Source organism: Plectropomus leopardus, chromosome 12 (assembly GCF_026936395.1).
Source record: "Plectropomus leopardus strain MGB_pleo_1.0 chromosome 12, ASM2693639v1, whole genome shotgun sequence".
NCBI lineage: Eukaryota > Metazoa > Chordata > Actinopteri > Perciformes > Serranidae > Plectropomus > Plectropomus leopardus.
In genome coordinates this window covers 18,359,132-18,383,595 of record NC_142187.1, presented here as the reverse complement: position 1 = coordinate 18,383,595, position 24,464 = coordinate 18,359,132, and the positions used below count along the sequence as shown (strand labels likewise).

The 24,464-nt window shown below is 41.2% G+C and overlaps 1 protein-coding gene across 1 annotated transcript in view; it reads left to right on the top strand.

Annotated features, from left to right (window-relative positions):
- LOC121951614 (potassium/sodium hyperpolarization-activated cyclic nucleotide-gated channel 2) overlaps positions 1-15,500 on the top strand; it is a 48,747-nt gene extending 33,247 nt beyond the window's left edge. Inside the window, exons 5-8 of the mRNA XM_042498001.2 lie at positions 6,812-6,958; positions 7,204-7,444; positions 7,551-7,715; positions 9,439-15,500. Coding sequence (XP_042353935.1) covers positions 6,812-6,958; positions 7,204-7,444; positions 7,551-7,715; positions 9,439-10,388 — 1,503 coding nt within the window. The 3' untranslated portion in view covers positions 10,389-15,500. The remainder of the gene's footprint in view (positions 1-6,811; positions 6,959-7,203; positions 7,445-7,550; positions 7,716-9,438) is intronic.
- Positions 15,501-24,464: the final 8,964 nt, after the last annotated feature.

Below are 24,464 nucleotides of genomic sequence, written 5' to 3'. Positions count from 1 at the left end.
GAGTTGTGACACGGGGTCATTTCTCCAGGCCGCTCTCCATCTGCAGATGTCAGGATGCAGAGTCACTCATGCAGGTGAGACTTTGTGTTGTGTAACTCCATCAGAGGAGCTGTGCAGCTGCCGCCCCCCCCACCCCAAGCTCAGGAGACTCTACCTCACATACAGGCTGAATAATTCAAATGTTGCATGTTTGGTTTATTTATGTTTATGTTATGTGGCAGAAGGAGGAATCGTGGGTGACGGTATCAGTCAGAAACATGCATTGGTTTTTCTGGGCAGAGTGACAATACTCTTCATGCCTCGCAACGTGGGGTCATTTTATATCAACATCCCCTGTGCAGAAACAGTCTGTGGTAGCATTAAGCCTACAGTCCAGGAAGTATTTGTTTTGGTTCTGTAATCTAGCACGGTGGATTTGGGACAATTAGGTTTTAAGATTTTACCACCTACTGTTCCCCATGTGAGAGGCAAGCATAAGAAGTTTTACAGACTGCTAGTATTATGACAACTTTTTGTGGATTAAACTCTTGGCTTTTCGGTTACACACAGCTGAGGCAATGCTCGCTGTGTGAGGCTTTACAGCACAGTGGTGCCTTGAACTAAATGGTCACCATGACAAATCTATTTATTTATTTTTATTTGCACAATAAAACCACAACAAAAATGCAACAGCTGATTGAAACAGATTTTGCAGTTGAGATAAAAAAACACATAAAGGCATAAAGGGTTATAAAGATGTCTCACCTAAATATACAATGCAAACAGCAAGGAAGACAAAACACAAAAGAAAAATATCAGATTTTAAAAATTGTTGTCTCTATTAGTCACCTGTACCCCGTTTCCACTAAAATTAGTGCATATATGTTTTTTTTAAATATGACTACAAAACTACCAGTTGTGAATGCTGTTTGTTACCTTTCCAATTACATTAAAAAGCCAGATGTTAGCTGGTGTTAGTGGGTTTTTTGTGAAGTGGAAAAGGGACATGAGACACAATAATATGGAAAAATAGGGTCTAGGTTGAACAATACTAAAGTTACCCTTTAAAATACCTGTCAACCTTAGAAGCACAAAAGCATTTCAATTGGCAGTTCAATACAGTATTTATTCCAAATTGATTTTGTCCAAATTCATCACAAGGCTCTAATGATCAAAAACAGTCTATTTGTTTTGATTAAGGCAGGTGGCTTTAACTGCGGTGTTTTGTGTGTGTTCACATCTATAATGGATGAGCAATGTTGGACTTGCAGCCCATTATAGTCCCCCAATTTTAAGGTAAAACACTAGGACAATATTCCCACTCAAACCTCAGTCTAGCCGAGTACATGTTTCTTTTGCTGAAGCCCAGACTGAACCTAAAAATGCCTAAAATAAGCAAGAACTGAGGAGTACAGACCTGGCAGAGCATCAGCAGGAGCATGCCAAGTGTCTGCTGAAGGCTTCGGGTCATAGAGTCCAACCAGCCACTGACAGCAAAAGATTTGCACCCAAATATGAAATACAAAGATTTTATTCAAGTGAACTTACCATCTCTCTCCGAAAATGGAATGACTATGTATAAAAATAAAAAAAACACCACAAATCCTTCACAGTTCATCTGATGTGGAGACAGTCACAATGAAAGCTGAGTCAGCACTTTAACCTTGACATATTCTTTAATATCAAATCAATGCAACACGATTTTACACTTTCTGACTGCACTGCAAATACAGTAAGTCATCTCTATTCAGGATTAAGTAGAACATTACCTAAATGTTTATAAAATATAGTTGCCAATTGTTTTTTCTTTGTCAGTCAGCTAATTAATTAATCAACTAATTATTTCAGCTGTACTTTAAATGTTAGGTATTTTTAATTTAACACAAAACATGATATTTTATAAAGTCTCATGCTTTTTATATAAAAATCATAATTTGTAAAGTAGCTAGTAACTAAAGCTTTCAGATAATGTATTGAAGTAAAAAGTACAGCATTTCCCTCTGAAATGTAGTGAAGTAGAAGTATAATGTGACATGAAAAGAACAGATTCAAGTAAAGTCTAGTAGCCTAAGTAGCCTACAGTACTTGAGAAAATGTACATGGTTGCGTTCCCCCACCACACACTAGTCACATGAAATGGTTCAGGTCTGTTTAGTTTGATGTTTTGGGTGCAAAGACAAAATAACGTTATAGTAGGGTGCTTTTGAGCTTTGCGTTTGCGTGCTGCTGTCAGGAAAATGAGGATTTCATCGCCCTGTACTGCAGGATTCTTCCTGTGTACACAAGTATTCTGTTATATACAACCAGAAATCTTTGTTTGCCAAATATGTCTCTCTTTTGGAAACAGGGAGCCAGTCTGTCTGTCTCACAGTACAAACAATTTCCAATAAAGCCATTTATCTGATGTTGTTGAGGATCCAGAGCTTTTAGTGTGTGTGAGCAGGTGGACCTGGTTGTTTTGCTCGGGGCCTCAGGGAGGACATATGATGTAATATCACCAGAGGTGAACCTGGGACCTGCCAGTTGTGGGTCTGCTCTCAAGCAAACCTGCTGAAGACATTTTCAGGGGATGTCACTTGATGCCATCTGACAGTTTTTTTGTGCCGTTCATCCACCGCACAGTTTTAGGACCGATGGGGTAGAGGCAGTTTGGACGATGACTTCCTCGGTCCCTGAAAGTTGTGAGTACACACACAGCACGTGCCCGCCCGCCTGCCCGCTGAGCTGTCACTGCCTCTCAAACTTGTGTTTTGGACAGCTTTATAGGTGCAGGGTGGAGCTGTTATGAGGCTTTCCATTTGTGCTTGGTTGAAGTGCACATGGTCTGACAGCAAAGTACGAGGAGAAATCTCCTTCTGTCAACAGTTTACTGTCTGTTCTGTTCACCGCCACGTCCATCACTCCCTACTCTGCTACCCCGCCGCAGTTTTTGGGCTCTCAGTGGTCACTTTGGATGGATTGTGATTAGCATATCTCAACAACAGGAGCTGATTGTTTGTGTTGTTGCCGTGTTGGACCCTTTACTTTCTATTGATCTGGCATTGATTCACTTCTAGGCAGCATTGATCAGAGGGTGAGTGTGTTCATTTCGGCTGACAGCTGAAGGGTATGTGTGTGCTAGTACTGTTTTGTGTGGTTGTTTGTGTTGTGTTTGTTGACTCACTTTAAGAAATATGTGTAAAAGCGTCATCCTCAGAGAGATTTCTTATGTATTCACATTGATGAGCTGCATCCCCTTTAAACCCTGTAGTTTCCATTCTCTAAGTCTGATCTGAATTATTTTCTCTCCTGTGTTTTTGATTTCTGAACAGGTAATAAAGATTAGCCTGCTAGCTAGAGATTAAAATAGAAACATATTGTTCATGCCAATCACACTGCTAAAACCTAGGTTCAGTAGACTGCATGACTAACATTATTTTACTATGATGTTAGTCATGGTAATAGGGATATTTCATCCTTTGACCAAGTTGTTTTTTAGGCCCCCACGAAGGACACTGAGCTTTGAAGCCAACTTAACATAGTGACCAAACAACTGTATAACTTCCAAGTCCATCATGTTATGCAATTGGGCCAAAAAACTACTAGACTTTACTCGACTTACTTTTAGAAAGAGGGGTCTGTAAATCAGCGGATAGATTTTGTGAAGCATTGGTACTTCCACGTAATGAATCATCCCGCTATGAGTTTTGATCATTTGGTCCGATACCATTTCAGAAATCTGACATGATTTCATTTTATACCCAGTCAAGTTAGTGTGTCTGTTCTATGTGCCAAATGATGCAAAAAAAATCATGGTAATTTTACTCCGGGGAAGGATGGGCCCCCGCCTCTAATGCTGTTTCCTCTTCTCTTTCTCATCCATGATCAGAATAGCTAATGGAGGATTAGCACTTATTAATAATATAACATAATTTCTGAGCACAGAATATATGTACCTTGTGTTTTCAGTGGATGGAGACATTTAAACTCACCTGGAAGAAGACATGAATGTTTTTAGTCATTTTAGAACATCTGGTAGTGTTTCACTGCACCCTCTTGTGGCCAAAATGTGTAACAACAAACACAAAAATTGTCATCTAACTTTTTTTTTTCTCACTAACTGCTTTTACAGATAACAAAAAATAGCTCAGAAAAATTATTCAGCCAAAACTTTTTTCCCTAACTGTTTTTGCACATGACAAAAAACTGCTAAGAAAAATGGTACAATCTTGTCTTTTCTCACCTAACAAAACTTTTCCTTCCCACCTGTTTCACAGATGGAAAAAAATGCATCAAGGAACTCAGAAAGATCATCCTGACAACCCCCTTTGTTCACCTGATCTAAGTCGAACAGAAGAGAAAACTGTTAAGATCAGCCTTAAAAAAAGGCATCAACAGAATTATTTTCCTGCCTCTCTGAGCTTCTGTAGTATTGCTTTATAGCAATAGGTGTTTATACTGCAATATGTCATTCACCGAAAAATAAAATAGAAAAACCTCTGAGGAAATTGCAATGCAATTCAACAGCACCATGAACTACAGCCTCCAAAATGGCCATATATTTGAATCAGGCACCTCTCTAAAACACTTCCAATATAAACTGAACATTATAACCTTCATGAAGGAAAGATTTACTGACAAGCTGATGCATTAGACTGCCAACTGAGTGTAAGTATGAGTGTAGTTCTAAAAACAAATGTGTAAGTGCTTTCTAAATGTCACACTCAATAACATATTTTGCTGTGCTTTTGAATTGGATACAAGCAAACATATCCAAAGATCTCTGCATGCTTATATGTGAATTGTGATCCCTGCTGTCCGTAAAGTGTATGTAAATCCCTTGTACTTCATATTATGTTGAATCATACCCTTTAACCATTTTTTCAACAAGGTTGGTGGGCAACTTTGTCCTCTGCTCATAGCTTTTTATATTTTTTGTTTATTTGTTAGTTTACTTAAAGGATAAAGCAGACAATAGTCTTTTAAGTATTTGTTGTTGTCAACAAATTCCATTCAAAGGCCAAAACCACCAATAGGCATTTTCAGACTAAACAGTTTTGGCGACTCCTTGGGAGTAACTGTCTGCGTGGGAGCTCCTAAAAGGACTACATACCTTCGAGGGCTTTTTTTTCTGTTTGCATTTGTACTGCTAATAGAAACACTGAAATGACGTAAGGAGGAAGGGGTCTGTTTTGGGGACCTTAGAATTGCATCCTTCTATTTTGCAGATGATGTGGTTCTGTTGGCTTCATCACATCGCCACCTCCAGCATGCACTGGGGCGGTTTGCAGCCGAGTGTGAAGCGGTCGGGATGAGAGTCAGCACTTCCAAATCTGAGGCCATGGTTCTCTGCCGGAAAACGGTGGACTGTCCCTTCTGGGCGGGGATAGAGTTGCTGCCCCAAGCAAAGGAGTTCAAGTATCGCGGTGTCATGTTTACGAGTGAGGGTAAAATGGAGCGTGAGATGGACAGACGGTTTGGTGCAGTGTCTGCAGTGATGCAGGAATTTCGCTGGACTGACTTGGTGAAGAAGGAGCTCAGTCGGAAGCTTTTGATTTAACAGTCAATCTATGTTCTGAACCTCACCTATGGTTGTGGGCTTTGAGTAGTGACCAAAAGAATGAGATCGCAGCCAAAATGAGTTTTCTCTGGAGGTCAGCTGGGCTCAGCCTCAGATATAGGGTGAGGAGCTCAGAAATCTGGAGGCAGCTCAGAGTAGAGCCGCTGCTCCTTCGAGTTGAAACAGACCAACTGAGATGGTCCAGAACATGCTGTAGGGATTATGCAATTCATCCGGTCTGGGAACGCCTCAGGGTCCACCAGGAGGAGCTGGAAAGTGCTGATGAGGAGGGGGAGATCTGGAGTGCTTTGCTTGGCCTGCTGACCCTGCAATAAACGGATAAACGGATGAAAATGGATGGATGGAGTCAAAATCACATTGTATTTCCACTGATGCATATATACTCAGTAAAGCCTGGACTTCACTATTGGGCTATTTGTCCATGTCTTCTTCCATTTTTTCATGACAAGCTGTCGTTTGTTTTTAAAAATGGAAGTTGCCAGTGCTACATCGGATGTGTTTGACCAGTCAATGTACACTGATGTCTTCTAATGTTCCTCTTGTGCTGGGAGAGTACCTACTCTGAAATAGGAGCTAAAAAATCCCACAAATGGTATTCAAAGAATTACAATCGTTCCTAGTTCTTGCGGTGTGTACACAACAAAAACAGGGGTTCTTAAAACAGGAAATAGTCTAATGTGTCTGTTTCTCAATATTTTCTTTTACTTCTTTACCCTATAGCTCTTAGCTGATATAGATAAAAGGCTAAATAATAACCCTAAATGGCGGGTCACTGTAGTTTTTGTCACGTTAGTCAAACAGGAAAAAATCGTCCATTAATTGGGGACTGTTTTTCAGCTGTGGAGAAACACACATTTTGTTATTTAGTATTTAACAGCAGCAGGATGCTGTTTGTGTGACTAACATGAAATGAACTACAGTGCTCATTTTCATCATAATGAAGGAACATGTCACCCAAAGCAACAGTTTGGCTCATTGATGTGTTTTTAATATTTTTTGGACAACAGCTGAGCTCTCTGGCACAGACAAGCAAGCTGTATCAGGCTTTGGCAAAACAGACAGCACTTGTTGGTTGGATCAATGCATTGTTGGTTTTGGATCCTCTTCATGGGATTTTTATGACAATAAGAAAAATACAAAATATCACCAGACTTCCCCTTCAACAGGGACAATACAACTGAACAATGTTACAGTGGAAACAGTATACGCAATGCTGTCAGGACTATTATGTGCAGTGTATTAACAGAACATTATCTCTGTCATCCCTCTCAGTACAAACAAGTGGAGCAGTATATGTCCTTCCACAAGCTGCCTGCCGACTTCCGACAGAAAATCCATGACTACTATGAGCACAGATACCAGGGCAAGATGTTTGATGAGGAGAGCATTTTGGGAGAACTCAGCGAGCCCCTCAGAGAGGTGAAACACAAACGCACAATAAGACACATAATTTCCATTTTTGAAGTTGTACTTCTAGATTATTTTTGTGTTTGAGATGCTTACAGTTATTTACTGTTCATTGTGATCTTCCATTCAATGATTTATATGTTTGATATTGAAAATACAGAAAATCACAGTTGCGCTTATTTTGTCACACATACTGTACTCACAAGATGCACTTCAGCTGTACATTTGACAAGTATTTTTAATGTGTCTTTTCTTAGGAAATTGTAAACTTCAACTGCCGCAAGCTGGTTGCATCTATGCCGCTGTTTGCCAACGCAGAGCCGAACTTTGTTACGGCCATGTTGACTAAGCTGCGGTTTGAGGTATTCCAGCCACATGATTACATCATAAGGGAAGGAACCATTGGGAAGAAAATGTACTTCATTCAGCACGGCGTCTGCAGCGTCATCACTAAGGGAACTCTGGCGATGAAACTTTCTGATGGCTCTTATTTTGGAGGTACGATACAATTTGTGACTCACACAAATACACAGATTTTCTGTTAGTGTCATCTTTAGCTTCTTTGTTTTTTAAAGCTGATGCACCTTCTCCTTCCTTGTTTCAGAGATCTGTTTATTGACGAGGGGTCGGCGAACAGCCAGTGTGCGAGCAGAGACTTACTGTCGACTCTACTCTTTATCTGTTGACCACTTTAATGAGGTGCTGGAAGAATATCCAATGATGAGACGCGCCTTCGAGACTGTTGCCATCGATCGTCTTGACCGCATAGGTAAAAATTTCCTGCAGTGCACACATATGTAAGATTAGGGGATGAAACATGGGTACACTCATGCAGTCAACAGGCTGTCCTCATGCACTGTTTGTTTGTATACCTGCAAAAAGTAACACACCAGAATTCAATATATAACCCACGTTACCAAAAGCTTGTAATTTGTATATAAGCCACATAATCAGGCTGCAATTGAGTGAAGAATGAAGTATAAAGAACAAAAGTCTGTGTAAGGTGGATGGGATGATTGATGGGTCAAACAAACAAAGAGGCTGGTGTTCTCGCCACGTTACATTAAGTACATACCTTTAATTTGACTACTTGATGTGACAACACTCAGCCATGATTCTTTTCCAAAACCTAACTTACAAAGCTTTGCGTTACTTATGTAGCTTTTACATTAAGTACATAATATTATGTCAGCCAACAGTGTTTCTTATCCTTAACGTAGCCTACATAACTTTCTATTAAGAAAGTAACTTTACATTAAGTAGCATGTAGCATGACAATGTCCAACCATGACTCTTTTCCTAAGCCTAACCTACGTCCCTTCACATTAAGTACGTAACTTTATGTCAAGTAAGTATTGTAACAACACTCAACCATGACTCTTTACCTAAACCTAACTTACATAACTTTGCCGGAAATTATTTTTGCTGGAATTATGAGACTTTACATTAAGTACACATACCATTACAACGCCCAACAAGGATTCTTTTCCTAGACCTAATTTTACATTGAATATGAGACTTTACTTCAAGTGTGCAACACTACGATTCTTCTCCCAAATGTTAGTTACATAACTTTGCATTAGTTAAGTCACTTTATGTTAAGTATGTAATTTCACAACATCAATCATGATTCTTTTCCTAAAGCTTACCAATGTAAGCTTGCGTTAAGTAAGTAATGTGATGACCCTCAACCATGACTCTTTTCCTAAACCTAGCTTATATAACTTAAGTATGGAACTTTACATCAATTACATAACATTATGATGCCCAGCAATTATTCTTTTCCTAAAACTAACCTATTTAACTTTGCATTAAGTACATAACTTTATGTGAAGTACAGAGTATGCAAATGCCAAACCATGATTCTTTTCCTAAACGAAGCCTACATAACTTTAAGTACATAACTCTAGATTAAATGCATAATGTGACGACATCCAGCAATGTGTCTTTTCCTAACCTAACCGGCTGAGGTGGCAATACTTTGCCGGTAATACATTCAATACCATATGAACTCTTGCATGAGGATAGGTTGTAGTCAAACATATGACTTGCTATTCAAATGCACGTACCATCTGGTTTTTTTGTAAGTCTCTGCTTACATCTCTTTTTTAAAATATAAAAAAACATCTTTTAAATCAACCCCATGTAGAGAGAACAAAATAATATTGTGCTTAGGAAATGTTTCCAGAATATTAATGTTGAATCAGGCAGTAAAATGAGCCGTGCAGTTCCCTCAGAATGACACAGGACACTGTAACAGAAGATGAGAGTACAGGGTGACACATCCATTTTCCTCGGGGCTTGTCCTGCTAGAGGATGTACCTGGTGTAAAGGACATCACATGCTATATCTAACTCATACTGTTCTTCCTTTTCCAATCCTTTTGTTTCTGTATATTTCCACTTTGTTCTTCTTTTTGCCCTCTCTACCTCGTCCTTTCTCATCTTTTTTTGTAGCTCTTGAATAATCAATCCATTTATTTCATTCTGCAGGTAAAAAGAACTCCATCCTGATGCACAAGGTTCAGCACGATCTCAACTCGGGTGTCTTCAACAACCAGGAGAACGAGATGATCCAAGAGATTGTCAAGTATGACCGTGAGATGGTGAAGCTGGTGGACCTGCAGCGACCACGGGCCATGTCTATGACCCCCTCCATCGGCGGTATCTTTGCCCCCCCTGGTCAGCCGCAGTCAGGCTCCGCTATTGCCACTCTCCAGCAGGCTGTGGCGATGAGCTTTTGTCCCCAAATGGCAAGTCCCCTGGTGGGTCCAGGAACTCTGCAGTCTCCCCGTATGGTCCGAAGGTTCCAAGTGATGCAGAACCTGGCCAGCCCAGTCTCCATGTCTCCGCTTCAGTCTCAACCCCCCCAGACGTTCGGAGGGGCGTTTGGATCTGCAATCTCCAGCCCGCCTGTCCAAAGCCCTCTCGCAGCTTCAGGACGGACTTTCCAGTACATGACGAGCGCAGGACCCTCTGGTTCCCAGTTGTCCCTAGTACAGCACCATGCACCCAGCCCCACACAGACCCAGCAGAGGCCTGCCTCACACAAGAGCACCCACTCCCTTCATGCAGGTAGCTTGAGCCAGGATACCCGGGCCCTGTCTGCCTCCCAGCTTTCACTCCCCCAGGAGGGAACACAACAAGCTGCCTCTGCAGCCCCCAGCCCTCCACAATCCACCCGCACCTCCAACAACTCCATTGGTCCCGCTCAGGCTACTCACCCCAGCCTGCCAGGGCCCTCAGGGGTGGGGAGATCAGCGGGAGCTCAACAGAGGGTGGCCTTTGCCTCCACACCCCCTCCCGGTGGACCTGCTGGAATGGGGGCAGTAGCAGCAGCTGCTGGATCAGGACCTCCAGACTCTGGAGTTCCCAAGAAAGATTCAATTGTCAGCCTTCCAGAGCTAGACTCTGCCAGATCCCGGCTGTCTTCCAACTTGTGACCCTGGTAGAGTTCAGGAAAGAGGCCTTTTTTGTAGGAGAATCTGTTTGTTTTAGGTCAGTCCAGCTGATCTGTCAGCCTGCTATATGACCAATCAGCTACCGCCGGCGCCACCAGTCATTCGACCTGGATGCACTGTGTGCTGGTGTCAGCAGAAGGAAAAGAGCAACTCAAAGTCTTGAGACACTTTGGCTAGGAGGAGTCTATACAATTAAACTAGTATAACTTAAGGTTGAACTGGCCTAGTCTACTGTGCCAGCACCTTTAGTCTTAGTATCACCCCTTACACTCTGCTTCCAAACACCTACTGTATATCGCTGTCTTTACTGTAAAGATATGAAGAAAAGTATGATTCATGTAACTATTGCATACTGTGTAGAATCCATGCAATGCAATCTAGCAGGAGCTGGACTTAAAAATGAAAATCAGGGACTTGAGATCAAATGACAATGACATTTTAAGCGTTCAAAAAGTGTTTTGAGTGTAATTTTTCCGTATACGCTGTCGTAGCAAAAGAACACATTGCTCTTCATATTGTTTAAAATAGTAGTGAAAATAGTGTTTTAGACCGCTGGTCGATCTTACATCGATGTGTAAATAGTTGACGAAAAAAGTACGGAGGGATATTATATATTCATTGTATCTACCCAAACCAAAGTTGAGCTTGAACACAAAGTCTGGTTGTGTCTGTATCAACTAAAAAAGAAACATAGAAGAAAATGCCATTTATTTAACTGCCTTGATTCAACGTTAGAAGCCATATATTTGGTTTGTGTGTATGTATATATGTGGGTGTAAGTTTGTGCGCGTGAGTTTGTTGGTACGTTTCGGTTCAATTTTCAGAGAATGGACTCACACACTCTCTACACTTGCTTTGTCAAACGTGATTGGTTTCGACATGCTGACGGTGGCACTGACCTGTTTTCAAGAAACACCTGGGAGGCGGTCAGCTGTTTGGTCAGCGCGCTGATTGTAACCCTGAAGGCAAAGGTGGTTAAATAATCTGAGCTTTATTGAAAGGAAACATTTGTGAACAACCCATACTGTATACTTGCTTGTTTTTGTCTAGGTTTATTGATTAACACATGCAATATAATTCTGCAATACTCTACCCCGCCTATATATAAATATATATGAATATAAATATCTATACATATGCTGTACAGGAAAAGTTTTCCTTTTTGTTTTCTTTTTAATGTGAAATCTTAAAGAATCCAGCAGCTATTGTGGCTTCACTTGAAGTATTGTAATCCAGTGACCATGTTGTTACCTTAACCAAAAATGCTGGGAGGGAATGAGAGGACGTGCAGTGTCATTTTTCGTAAAAAACGTTGAGACAAACTGCTCAAAACTGGTTTAGAGATGCAGGAGGAGCCCACGTTTTGAGTTCAGAGAGTCAGATCCTCAAAAACGTCACTTTAAAGCCCATTTGAAGGTGTAATATTGTACAATGAACGGGGGTGGGCAATATGGGGCAACGCCTCACTTGTAAAAAGTCTTTGCTCCATATCGAAGTCTCTTTGTGCCCACGAATGTCTCAACATTTCGATTGGAAACAGTCCTATTGTTCAAATTTAGGTGTTGGGTTGCGGCTTTGGTTTGTTCTGAATATTCTGATCCTGTTGAACCTAAAAGCCTTCTCTTGCTGAATGTATGCCATACGAGAAGGAAGACAGCTAATCAGATATAAACTGCCATGTAAATAAAGGGACAAAGATTTAAAGAGGCTTTTATGATGCAAGGGGGTTGTGGGCATTGCTGTATGTGTTGCTGAGTGTCTGTGCGATCTTTTTAGGTTCGATGATGCTTCTCTGGGTAGAACGTTGCTATATTTAACCTGTATGTTACCCCTCTACATCCCCAAATCGTCACAAGAGAGGATCCATTATTTTTTAGTTAATTTATTAAGGCGGGCGTGAACGAGAGCGAGTTGTAACCACTTTAAACTCCTTGGTCCAAAGCAAGCACCGAGGACATTCAGTTTAAGCACCTTGTGTTGCACTTCGACCTTGTAATCAAAATGAAAATCGATGCTCTATTCTTTTAAAATGCTTGCGGTACTCATCCTGGACCCATTATCTGGTTAAAGGACGAAAAGTGAATCCAATCGCGGGTGGAGAGAAAACAGGCAGCTGATTCAACATGTTAAATAAACACCGCGTCCAAGTTTTTCAGCTCCGAGCATCGATCCAGAGCCAAACTGTAAAATCAATGCGATGGACATTTCACTCAGGTTTGCTACCTTTCCAGAGAGATGTATTGATCGCCACAGCGTGGCTGTCCATTGATTTATGTAGACTTGCCCATCCTCCTATAATCAACTTGTTGATTCAACCACGCTGAAAGATTCCCCTTGAATTTTGATTGGCTGACAAAAACAAGGATCTATCGAGAGGTGTCATGACTCCTCAGATTGTTATTAACAAAACTTGCTGCCGTCCTGTTTTGATCACTTGAGAGCTGTTTCAAACAAGGTATAAGTGATTGTTTTTTATCCAAGGGCTTCATTATACGGCTGTAAACCCCTGGCTCATTGTCACTGTAGAGCAGTCACTTTCCATTTGATCAGCAACGTGCACTAAACCTCGTTCTCTGTCATACCCGAGTCACAGTTCTGCAGCCCGCTCCATCAGCAACACGGGATCCTTGTTTTGCTTTTTGTTTTCCTATGGGAAAGGTACATGCCAAAATGCCAATACGATTGTGAATGAATCGAGTCCATTCGAGCTGTTGTGTGCTTCAGTACTGTTCCAGTGCAATCAATTGGTCCTCTTCCCTATTCCTTTGTGCTAATACCAGAGTTTGCCCTATTAAGCTGCTATCAGGACTGTGCTGATATTATTTGAATGAGTCCACAGTCAGTGAGAGCAAAGACGGAAGGAGAGTTAAAGAGCTAATGTTTCAGGCAATATCAGACACCGTCTCTGTTTCATTGCATCCATCCAGTAAGATACTGTAGTGTGTAATTCACTCCCACTCAAAGGATGGCATCCCAGACACTTTGATCAGTACCACTCTGTTTCAACCCTCAGCCATGAGGCCGATACAGCTCTGGCCAAGCACATACTTCTGTCAGTTATCTGTTTTGTGTCTGTGTCACAAGTGTGCTCAGTCAGCTGGCGTCCAGCCACCGTCGAACTGTGTGTGTGTGTGATATAGCGCTGTATTTGCCTGATGACGGGGGGTTCAAAGTGCGATTGTTTAACGGTTCTTCTTCTGGACCTTGCTGTGAAGTGGGATTGAAATCCCTCATACATGTTTGACACTGACTGACAATTATTGAGAGTTTCTAAGTTTCAAACCTCTCATTCTTGCTGTACCAGATATTAAGGGTACTGAATGCCTTGGTGTTGATATGTTAGCAAATCAGGGTATTCTTTTTGTTTGTAAAAGTGTCTTTGATTTATTGGTATACTTTGTTTGTTTTTGTTTTTGCAATGTGCCCCATGCACACGGACTGTATATACCTTGTGCCTAGTATATCTAGTTTCCACATAGTCTATTTTTGTGGTATGTATGTGCCTGTAAAAATGCAAATATGTGTTTTTATTTTCAACTTGCAATATATGTAAAAAAAAAAAACAAACAAAAAAAAAACATTAGATGAAGACTAGTATTGCTGAATGAAAATGACAATGTCAGTATATATAATTTTCCCTGATTTGGGAAACACAAAATTGCACATTTTTGTTGGTTTGAGCCTTCCAACACCATGCGCGCTGTACTCTGTACTTTCATGTTCTGTACATATGGTATACACAGAGATGTGGGGCACATTGTTGTGTTTTGCCACAACCTGCTGTATAAGAAACATTTTCTACAGTGAGAGGGTGAGCTCTGACAGGCTTTCTGGTGGATATCGGCAGTCTAGACGTTAGCTTAGATGACCTGCTTGCTGCGCAGAGCCAAAACAATAAGAATTCTGGATTTGCCTGCACAATTTTAAAACAGGAACAAAAACTGTGCACATGCCGGAAAATCTTTCTCGAACCGAAATGTTGCGCAGGTCTTTAAACTCAGATGGTGGTTGCACACTGACCTGGTTTGCCATCAAAAACAAAATGATCTCTCCAAGGCTGAATGTGGCTCAGCAGTCACGAGCTCGACTCTCGGGTTGAGCTACCTTGACATATAACAGCAGAGTGCATGCGTATTTTTCTTATCAAAGCAGTGTACGATTCTTAGTGGGACCTTCAAATCTAGACATTGTCGTGTACCAACTACTGTACAATGATTTTATTTAGTCTTAACAGTTAAACCTTTGTGTCGTAGCTACTGTAGCCTGCTTAGCTTACCTAAGCCTTCTCTCTGCTTCAGGACTCTGTGTATTGTGTGCTTGAGTTTGTGTGTGTGTGTGTGTGTTCCTGTGCCTTTCCTTCTATAATGTTGGTCCCACTTGAGAATATGATGCCATTTAGGGGGTTTGAAACCCATGTGAGGCTGAGAGACGCCAGGACAAGCCGGAAAAGTGTTAACACGGTCACGACTCCACTTGTTCTAAAAAAACGACACTGTAATAATGCTCCTAGAAAAGACTTTAGCACACCACTAGACTTAGTAGCATTCCACAGCCTGCACGAGCAGCTCGGTGTGGGCATCCAGACACACTTTACCAGCACCATGTAGACGACAGCACAGATATCTGACACAGCATGTGTCCTCCCTCTCTTTCTCTCTGGAGGCCAATCTGCAACCATCTCAGGCTGTGCTCTGCTTCTGCTCTTAATGAAAAAGGTTCAAGTATTTCAGAACTCCAGCTCTGTCTAAGTTGATGTCTACAGTCCAGGGGCAAATCAGCTCCCAGCCCGAGCCGCAGCACTTCCAAATCGATCTCAAAGGATCAGGGGGGGATACTGTACTTGGGATGCTGGCGATGTTTTTTCGCCGTCCAGTCCTTTCAGACTGAGATGCACAGCTAGTGGCGGAGGGTGCGGGGGCTGATTTGAGCTTGCGTCCAAAAGGCTGTCTTGTCCACCACCTCTGCTGGCCGAGAACACAGAGCCACACCCTGGTCTCTCTCAATAAGCTGGTCTGTCAGTCAGTGGCAATGTCGTTTAAGCGTTCGTAAAAAGACGATACATTGTTGTGCAATAAAAAGATGAGCGCATTGGCATACTTATCTCTGTGTGTGGACTTTAATTCATTGGTGGGTCTTTGTTGGTCAGCATGCTGCGTTGGATGCGGTGCATGTGAACATTTAACATAATATTGGTAGCTGCACACACACACCCGCACAAACACACACACCTCAACCTTGTAAATCAGCCAGCAACCCCTCCACCCTCGTTCTACCCCACATCAGATGAGATCTCTCTCTCTCTCTCTCTGCAGACAGGGGCTCTGCTGCATCCCTGATGAGATGTCTGAGCTCAGTCTAAGAGCTTTCCACAATGTGTGTGTGTGTGCGTGCGTGAACACACAGCATGGCACAGCAGCAAGTGTATTTATTCCTTTACCTAAGCGCTTGCATGCACACATGCCAGCCCTAGTTTTGTATAAGTGTAGGTGTGTGTGTGTGTGTGTGTGTGTGTGTGTGTGTGTGTGAAAGGGTGGGTGGGTGTGTGCGTCAGAGATGAGGGCAGTCCAAGGACACACTCCTCTGGCAGCCTGGGAGCAGCTCCCACCGTTCCCTCTCCGTCTATTTCCTCTCCCTGCATACACACACCAACACACACTCACACACACACACACACACACACACACACACACACACAAACACACACACACACTGCTGTCTGGATCCTCAGTGATTATGCATGGCACACTGAGATAGAAAGATTAAAATTACATGCAAGGTGAGGTTTCGACACAGAGCTTTACACCATTCATGTTGCCTCCTCAGATCTACATGCAGCTGGTACAAATGTGGGTGAGGCCATCCGCAGTGCGTGTACATAGTTTTACCTTGACGTGACATAATGTCCTCTCTCTCGTCCGCTCTATTGACACACACACACACACTCCCTCTCTCTATCCATTTCATTGTAATTCAATGAGGAAGCAATGTACTGATAGTGGCTGCAGGCAGATACTACACCAAGTTGTGAAGCTGTATGTAGTCTGGGTATATAGTTTCATCCTGTATGTGGCCGAGGATTGTCCTCTACCTAGTTTCCTCTGCAGTGCCGGTCCTCTACTGTGTCCTGGCTGTCCTACTTCAATTAATCATATCAGCATCTCCCGCACTACCCCCCAGGCTGTTTACCTCCAGAGGGCAATTTGCTTATTTAGCTGCTTACTGGTATCCTCGTCCCCCTCCCATCCATCTCCTTCCACTTCCCTTGCACTGCTCTTTGACTGGATGCAAACTTCCTGTTTGGCCCGTTTTTAGAGGCTAAAACATTTGTGTCCCTCTGGGTTTTCCAAGCCAAATCAGCATTTTCAGCAACTGCAAGTCATGAGGACAGGTGTGGTTTGTTTTTGCTGTAATTTTTCCCACTGCACAAAAACCCCACTGACATCCACTAACAGCTGGCTTTTGTATTTAATGGTAAATGTTACAGTTACCATATACAGTATTAATTGGCTCCATCTCCGATTGGATCCAATCAATAGTGATTGAACTACAACACCTGGCTGGATGTGCTAATTTTAGCCCCTTTGCCAGTGCCGTGTGTCATGACTCGGCTCATGACTCATAACAATACCATAATGGCAAGTTACTCTTCAGGGTTCCCGTGGTCAAGGAAATCCTTGAAAAGTCATTGAAATACACAATCTCATATTCCAGGCTTGGAAAGGTCAAATGATATGTAAAACCACTGAAATTTGAGGAAACTCAATTTTGAACATTTAATTAAAAAGTATGCTTTGCAGTTATTCATATTGTATATTGGAAATGGTCATAGACAATGTGTCATGGGTCCTTGAAAATATGTAACAAAGTTTTGAGATTTAGTCTATGATAATGTGTGGGAACCCTGAATTGACATAAGATCATTTCAAAAGCACAGCAAAGTCATGAGGTGTGTAATCATTGTGATCAGGGTGTCAGAAGATCCTGGAGAGAGTGAGAGATGGATGTAGGGTGTTGTGGAGTATTAACTGAATCTAACAGGGTCAAAGCCAACCTAACATGCTGTCACTGAGAGACAGGCCAGGTGCTTGCTTTTGCACCTATTACCTGACTCCGCCTACCAGGACCTACAAGACAACAGAGGAGCCAGCAGACCAGAGGTGTCCTCAAGCATTTAAATTGGCTGTCCAACATGGAAAAAGAGCAGGTGGGATGAGTTTTAGACGATTATCTGTGGCTGTCAACTGTAGTAAAGTGCTTGCTTTGTATCACGGCACACTGTCCTTTTTTGGCTGTCCTGCAGGCTGTAGGTGGGTTGGGTTTACCTAAAGGTAGAGTCTGTGTTAGAGACAATTCAGACCAGGTGTGGAGCCCCAGTGAAGACGTTTCTGAGTGCTGTGAGGAAACAGACGGTGGGGTTGTCTCTTTTCCACATTAAGTTTTGTTTTCCATTATTGTCCACATGTTTTAATGTTATACAAATGAACTATCAACAGAGTGCTGAAGCAAAGCAACATTGGATCACTGAGAGCAAGCAGACCAAATGATGACCAATGGCGTAGGGCTGCAACAGCAAGGTAACAGGTAGACCCACATCCCTTACCATTAGCCTGGCAGCCAAACACTCGCTCTCAGGTTATATATGTACAGGCAGCCAGGCTCTGGAGACCTAGATGAGTGTTTATAGAGAGTAATAGTGTCAAGTACCCGGGGCTGTGTTTGCTGTGACACTTTGCATCAAGTAATGCGGCTCGACCTGTGGCTCGTGTTACTAACCCTTTGAAACCCGAGCAAATTGGCTTAATTTTCTTCACCTTAACAAGATGAGCAACTTAACAAGGAATTGCCCACAGATTAGCAAGAAATCAGTAATACAAAAAAGTTACAGTAAAACTACTTGAAAATAAGTTGTTTTAGTTAAAAAAAGTTAAAAAAAAAAATAAATAATAACAACAAAATGACCACAAGAAAATACTCAAAAATTATATGAATTAAATATTTGTAAGGGCACTTTTTGATAAATGTTTCTCTGTTTTTAAGATTTTTTGATTTTACTATTGATGAGTTACTGCACTGCTTACTTTATTTATCTGTTTATTAATTTACTGATTTGCTAACCCATTGTTTTAGTCATTATTATTTTATTATTTAACAATCACCAAGACCTGAATACTTAATTTCATTCTTCTCATGGCTGGCATGACAATAAAGGATCCTTGATCCTTGGAAGCCCCAAAAATTGTATCCTGGACAGCCCTTAAGGGCCACCACACAATATAAGATAATATATACAAGTAGTTCTTGAAGTCTTTCAAAAATTAGTCTGCACAATGTTATGAAAAACATAAAGATATAAAGAAAAGAAGTAACCACAGTAACATTTATCACTGGCCTCCATGCTGCTTTCTGTTGTTTACTAGCCTGTTTTCTGGTCCCTCTATGAAGTCAAACATGAAACACCATAAAGGTTTTCATGCATTTAAATAGATCTGCATAAATGAGTTTATTTTGGTGGGGAAACGGTAAATGTGTGTGTGTGTGTGTGGCAAGAAGGCATAGGCATAATAGTCGCCCTTCTGCTCTAACATTTCCTCCCCGCCGAAGCTGCTTCAGCCACGTCTCTCTGCACTGGGGAGCGTCTAGAGAACACAGCTAAAATCTGAATGCCAGGATTAGCATTTGGTCCAAGCTCTGAGTCCATGAATGAATAACTGAGCAAGACAGAGAGAGAGAGAGAGAGAGAGAGAGAGAGAGAGAGAGAGAGAGAGAGAGAGAGAGAGAGAGAGAGAAAGACAGTAAATCATCTTACATCCGCAGGCATCCTCACTAACATCACAGTTGCTGGACAGTGGGCTGTGGAGGGAGTGAGCAGTGCGTCAAGCTGAAATGATCAAGGGAAAAACACACAGTAGGCGACAGGAGGGGATGGTCACATGTTTCTCTACAAGCTATGTCATCTTTTTTTAAATTTAATATGATGGTCCTCTTATCGTTGGTGCCTTAGAGGGTTTGTTTGACTTTATTGCTCATTTAGACAAAAGAAAGATGTTCCTCCAACTGATCAATGTAGCCTTCATCCAAGGACACATACCCCATAAATCACATGACCCTTATCCCAACTGTAATTCAGTCTGCCATTCAATGGCATACTTATTGCACACATACACCAAAACACAGTAAATGACAAAGAGCCCAGTAATTCAAGAATTTATGATTAGCATGCATATCAATATGCAACCTCTGGGCAAAAATGATTCATTTTCTCATGAGATGGTTTTTCATATTGGAGCAACAAACAACTCATTAAAAAAAATTAAAACCAGCTATTAAAATGTGGCCAAGCTCCATTGTAATTAACCATTTGACATGATTATGGCTAGTTTCTCATCAATATTGCATTACGCACAACTGTATATTTCAATCTATAAAATACATTAAAGGAGCTCTATAGGCTATTCAGAGCAATAACATAGCAGCAAACAACAATTTGCTATGTCAAGATCAATTGGGCAACAGCCATACTGCTTAAGGACTGAAAAATAGGGAGGCTTCCTCCCCAGAAAAAAATGTGCATTTCAGATACTTTTTTTCATCATTCTGTTGACTTTTAAACAGTAGTGTAATGTAACTAATTACACTATTCAAGTACTGTAATACAGATTTGAGGTACTTGTACTTTACCCGAATATTTTCTTTTCATGTCCGTTATATTTTTACTCCACTACATTTCAATGGGAAATATTGTACTTTTTACTTCTCTACATTTATCCCCAAACTTTACTTACTTTATCGATTAATATTTTTGCTTAAAAACATAAGAGTTTGGGGCGCCCAGTGGCTCAGGTGGTAGAGCAGGCGCCCCATGTACAGAGGCTGTGTGCTTGCGGCTGCGGGTTTGAGTCCAGCTTTGGCCCTTTGCTGCATGTAATCCCTTCTCTCTCTCCCCCTTTTGCGCTATATATGTCCTATTATATAAAAGCACTGAAAAAGCCACAAATATTTAAAAAAAAAACAAAAAAAAAAAAACATAAGAGTTTATAAAAAATGCTGTTTTGTTATTTCATTAAATTACCTAACAGTTTATACAAGTACATCTGCAAACATTTTTGGTGATTTTGGTGATTTGTTTTTAATAATTTTGAGTTTTGGTGTTTCCTTTTCTTTTCTTTTAATAATTTGTCATTTTTAGGGAGGGAGTGTTTCCCTGCACTGTTTTTCAATAATCTTGAGTTTTGGGGGTGCTTTTATTTTATTTTATTTGGATAATTTGTATTTTTTAATTGTGTCTTCTTTATTGTTTAAAAATAATTTGGGGTTTTGGGGTTTTTTTTCAAACTTTTTAAAAAAACGTATTTTTTATATCTTGCTAATTTTTGGGTCACTTCCTTTTTTGTTGCTCATTGGCCTCTTCCTATGTTGCTGACAGGTAAAAAGCAAATTTGCTCAGGTTTCAAGGGTTAAAAGAATTTAAAATTCAGGCACCTTAGATTTACACAATCCATTATGCAATATCCCCCCCGAATAGTGTATTCAGACCTGTGATGTAAAATTGGCAGCTGAAGTCGAGAATTTAACACTGTTTTTTATCAAGTACTGTATATGTGCTCACAGCAACAAATTATGTAATGAGCAGTTTATCTCTTGGGGTAGAGGAGGAGGAGGAGGAGGAGGAAGAGGGCAACAGCAGTAACAAGGGCACATCCTGCATGCAGCTCATACATACAATGTTTTATGCAAATTATGAGCTGTTTAAATGTGGCTTCCTGAGAAAGTCCCTGAATACTGTTTTCAAAGTAAAATGATAATTCAGCAACAATTTCTTCTGAACTTAACACTCTTACGGCTTTTGTTAAAAATGAGAGAAGCAGCAGAGGAAAGAGGAGGAGGAGCTGAAAGGTTGTTGGCTGCTGGGCTCTGTGTGAGCAGCTGGTCTGAGCAGCGCTCCATGCATCTGCTCCGCTAAACACTTCCCATTACAGACGACCCAGAAACATCCATGAACCCTGTAGCCAAAAGAACAGGGGAGAAAAAGAGAGGATGAAGTGAAAACATAAAGGTTGCAGAGAGGAAAGCAGTGATAAGTGAGCAATATGAAGAGGAAATATGATTCATGGAGTTAAAAAAAAAAAAAACTCCAGGCAGATATTATTACCTTTTTTCTCTCCAAGCACTTTGTTTCGTTTGCAAAACATTTAATCTCCTCCAGGTCTTGAGGCTGTTTTAGTTGTGATTGTTTTGCGACAGGAAACAAAGGCCCCCGCAAAGCGATTTCATTCCATCATCCACATCCACCGATAATATTTGCTCTGGGCCGCCAACTGAAGTGATGAGAGCCAGGACAATGCTTTGGCTTCTGAATCATCTCATCTGTTCTGCTCTGTCAAGGTCTGTACTCAGTGACACTGTGGCTATTCATCAGAGTAGACACGCTCACACATTCACACACTGTGTCTCTCTCACACACACACACACACACACACACAAATTTTCACCATCCGAGTGTGCCCCTTATCACAAAGCTTTTATTAACTAATCAGACATTCAGAGTGAAACAGCACACATTAAAGTCACCACACTGTCTTTTATGTGTGTTATGTCATTGCAGACAGTATGTCTGTTACATTTAAACGTGCAGTTTTAGCAGCCCGGGTCGAGCAAAATTTTCATGATACTTTCGAAATGTTGATAAAACACAATTGCAAGATGACTGTGTATATGTACTTCTCCTCTCGCGATAGCATTCCAAGAAGTATGGCGATGGATATTCAAAACATTAGCCACCACACTGGCTGTCATTATTTCCAATCGAAGGCAACGTAAGCCTGTTATGTGAGCAATAATGGAAAGGCAAGCCGCTTATACATGGGAGCGGCCACGTATGAGGGATTTCTGGCGGGTGATAGTCCATGATTTCACAGAGGAAATGTAGCACCTGCTGCGTCATGCCTGAGGGAGCCAGGTCCTACCGACAAGCACATAGCCATAGCATCATGTGACCTATAAAAGCCAAAAAAAAGTGTTTCCATTGCAGTTTTGCAAAATATGGCTTTTTCAAATTGCCTGAGATAACACCGCATGTGAGCGCAACAACTTTTTTGGGATAAATGGGAGTTTTTTCTAAATTGACATGTTTTGATTAGGCATATTTTATATTCACAGTTCCAATTTGTGTAATTTGAGGATTAATGAAAACCATGGAAATGGAAAATGAGAGTGAAGCGTTGCTGGTTTTGCATTGCTGAGCCCCTTTGTGTTTTTCTGGATCTGCCTCACGTTTTTGCAGGAGCATCCTGATCACCTCAACTTGAGGAAAAACTTCAACTCAGAGCAGAAAACTACCCAAAGTCATGGCGCTTTTTCCAAGAGTCCAATCAGGTAAGCTGTCTTCTGTGGTAGCATATAAAGTTTGTTGTTAATTTAACGTAAGTTCAATATCATTGTCACTCCTGACAAGATGCAAGAAAAAAACTGAAGCTAGTATTTCCAGTATCTCTAGAATAAAGGGAGATTCAGATAAAAAAAAATTCCAGACCCTTTCTTGAATGCATGCAAATTTGAGGTGAAAACGCTCATTTATTTTTAAGAAATTTTCAAATTCATTTCTCTCATTTTTGCTTACTTGCATAAATAGCAACAAAAGAGTGACTTTGCTCAAATCACAGGGCCATTTTGCTTGTTTTTGAACTGGTGCAGATTCATGTGTGTGTGAAAACAATTAACTAACAGATAACGTGCGGGGAGGCAGATAGGAAGTGACAGAAAACAGAGAAAAACTATAAACAAGATAGACCATTTGTTGTTTTGACCCTTGAACAGAGCTATTTAATTCTGGCTGTGCAGGGCTTTTAGTTGTTGTTGAGCATTAGCCCAGGGGCCAGTTTGTTCTGCTCCGTCACTGTGTTGTGACCATAATCACTAATATACGAATGTAGGGTCGTTGCATTTTCTGGTGGGATCCGGCTCTCTGCGCAGAAAAATAATCTCTGATAGTGATTTTAAGTGGCCTTAGTAAAGATTGATGACTGTGTGCTGAGGCATCTCAAGCAGGCCATTGTTTCTGGGTGTGAGGGGGGACCAGCAGTGACGGTCTAATTGTCAGGAGGATAGAGAAACCCCACAGCATCCATCACATTCACACAGAGCACCCCTGGGTCCTGACAGCACCCTCGTCTCTCTGTCTCACCTGGGAACAAACAGACCTTGGGTATGTCCTGCTTAGACAAACAAATGCAATAGAAACATACTGAAAGGCTCTGTGCTCGGCAGTGTTTCTAATGAGCCTGGGCTCTTTGCCATATGGTGTATGTGTTTGTTTCTCACCCTGACATGTTTATCTTTATGCATTTCCAGAAAGCTTTGTCCCTTTTGTTAAGGTCTAACCAACCCAGTCACCAGAATAAATGTTGTTATTGTTCGCCTCTGCAAACCACAGATATGTGGCATGTATGCATATGTTATGTATTATTTGTACGTTTCATATGTTAAGTTTGTGTGTTCCATACGTAGCACACATTATTCATATGACATATGAAGCTTACTGTTTCTTTACGTTTCAGTGGTGTAGTTAACATGTGATAAGGTTTAGGCCCGAAAACCACTTGGTTAGGATTAGAAAATTGTCATGTTTTGGCTTAAATTCCCAGTTTTGTTGCCATAGACACAGCAGGAAATGTCCTGCTGTCTTGTTAAAAATGCACAGTTTTGTCACCCCAAACATGAAACTGAAAATGTCCTGGTCTAATTAAAGATACTCACCGCAGAAATTATTTAAAAAAAATATCCTGCCATCTTGTCAAAAATACACAGTGTCATCATCACAAAAATGTTTGGAAATTTCCTGATGTGTCTTTAAAAAATATACCTGGATTTGTCACCACAAGAGGCCTTGTTAGAAAATGTTGGATTTTGTTGGCATAAACATGACTGGAAATGTCTCAGATAGATGTTTCAGATAGTGGTTTGCTGCTGTCTACTGCTTGGCAGCTGTCTCACCTCGGTGTTACGCAATCCATCATCCGCTCCTCCTCCCGATGAAAAACTCAGCTCATTTTAATCTGAACT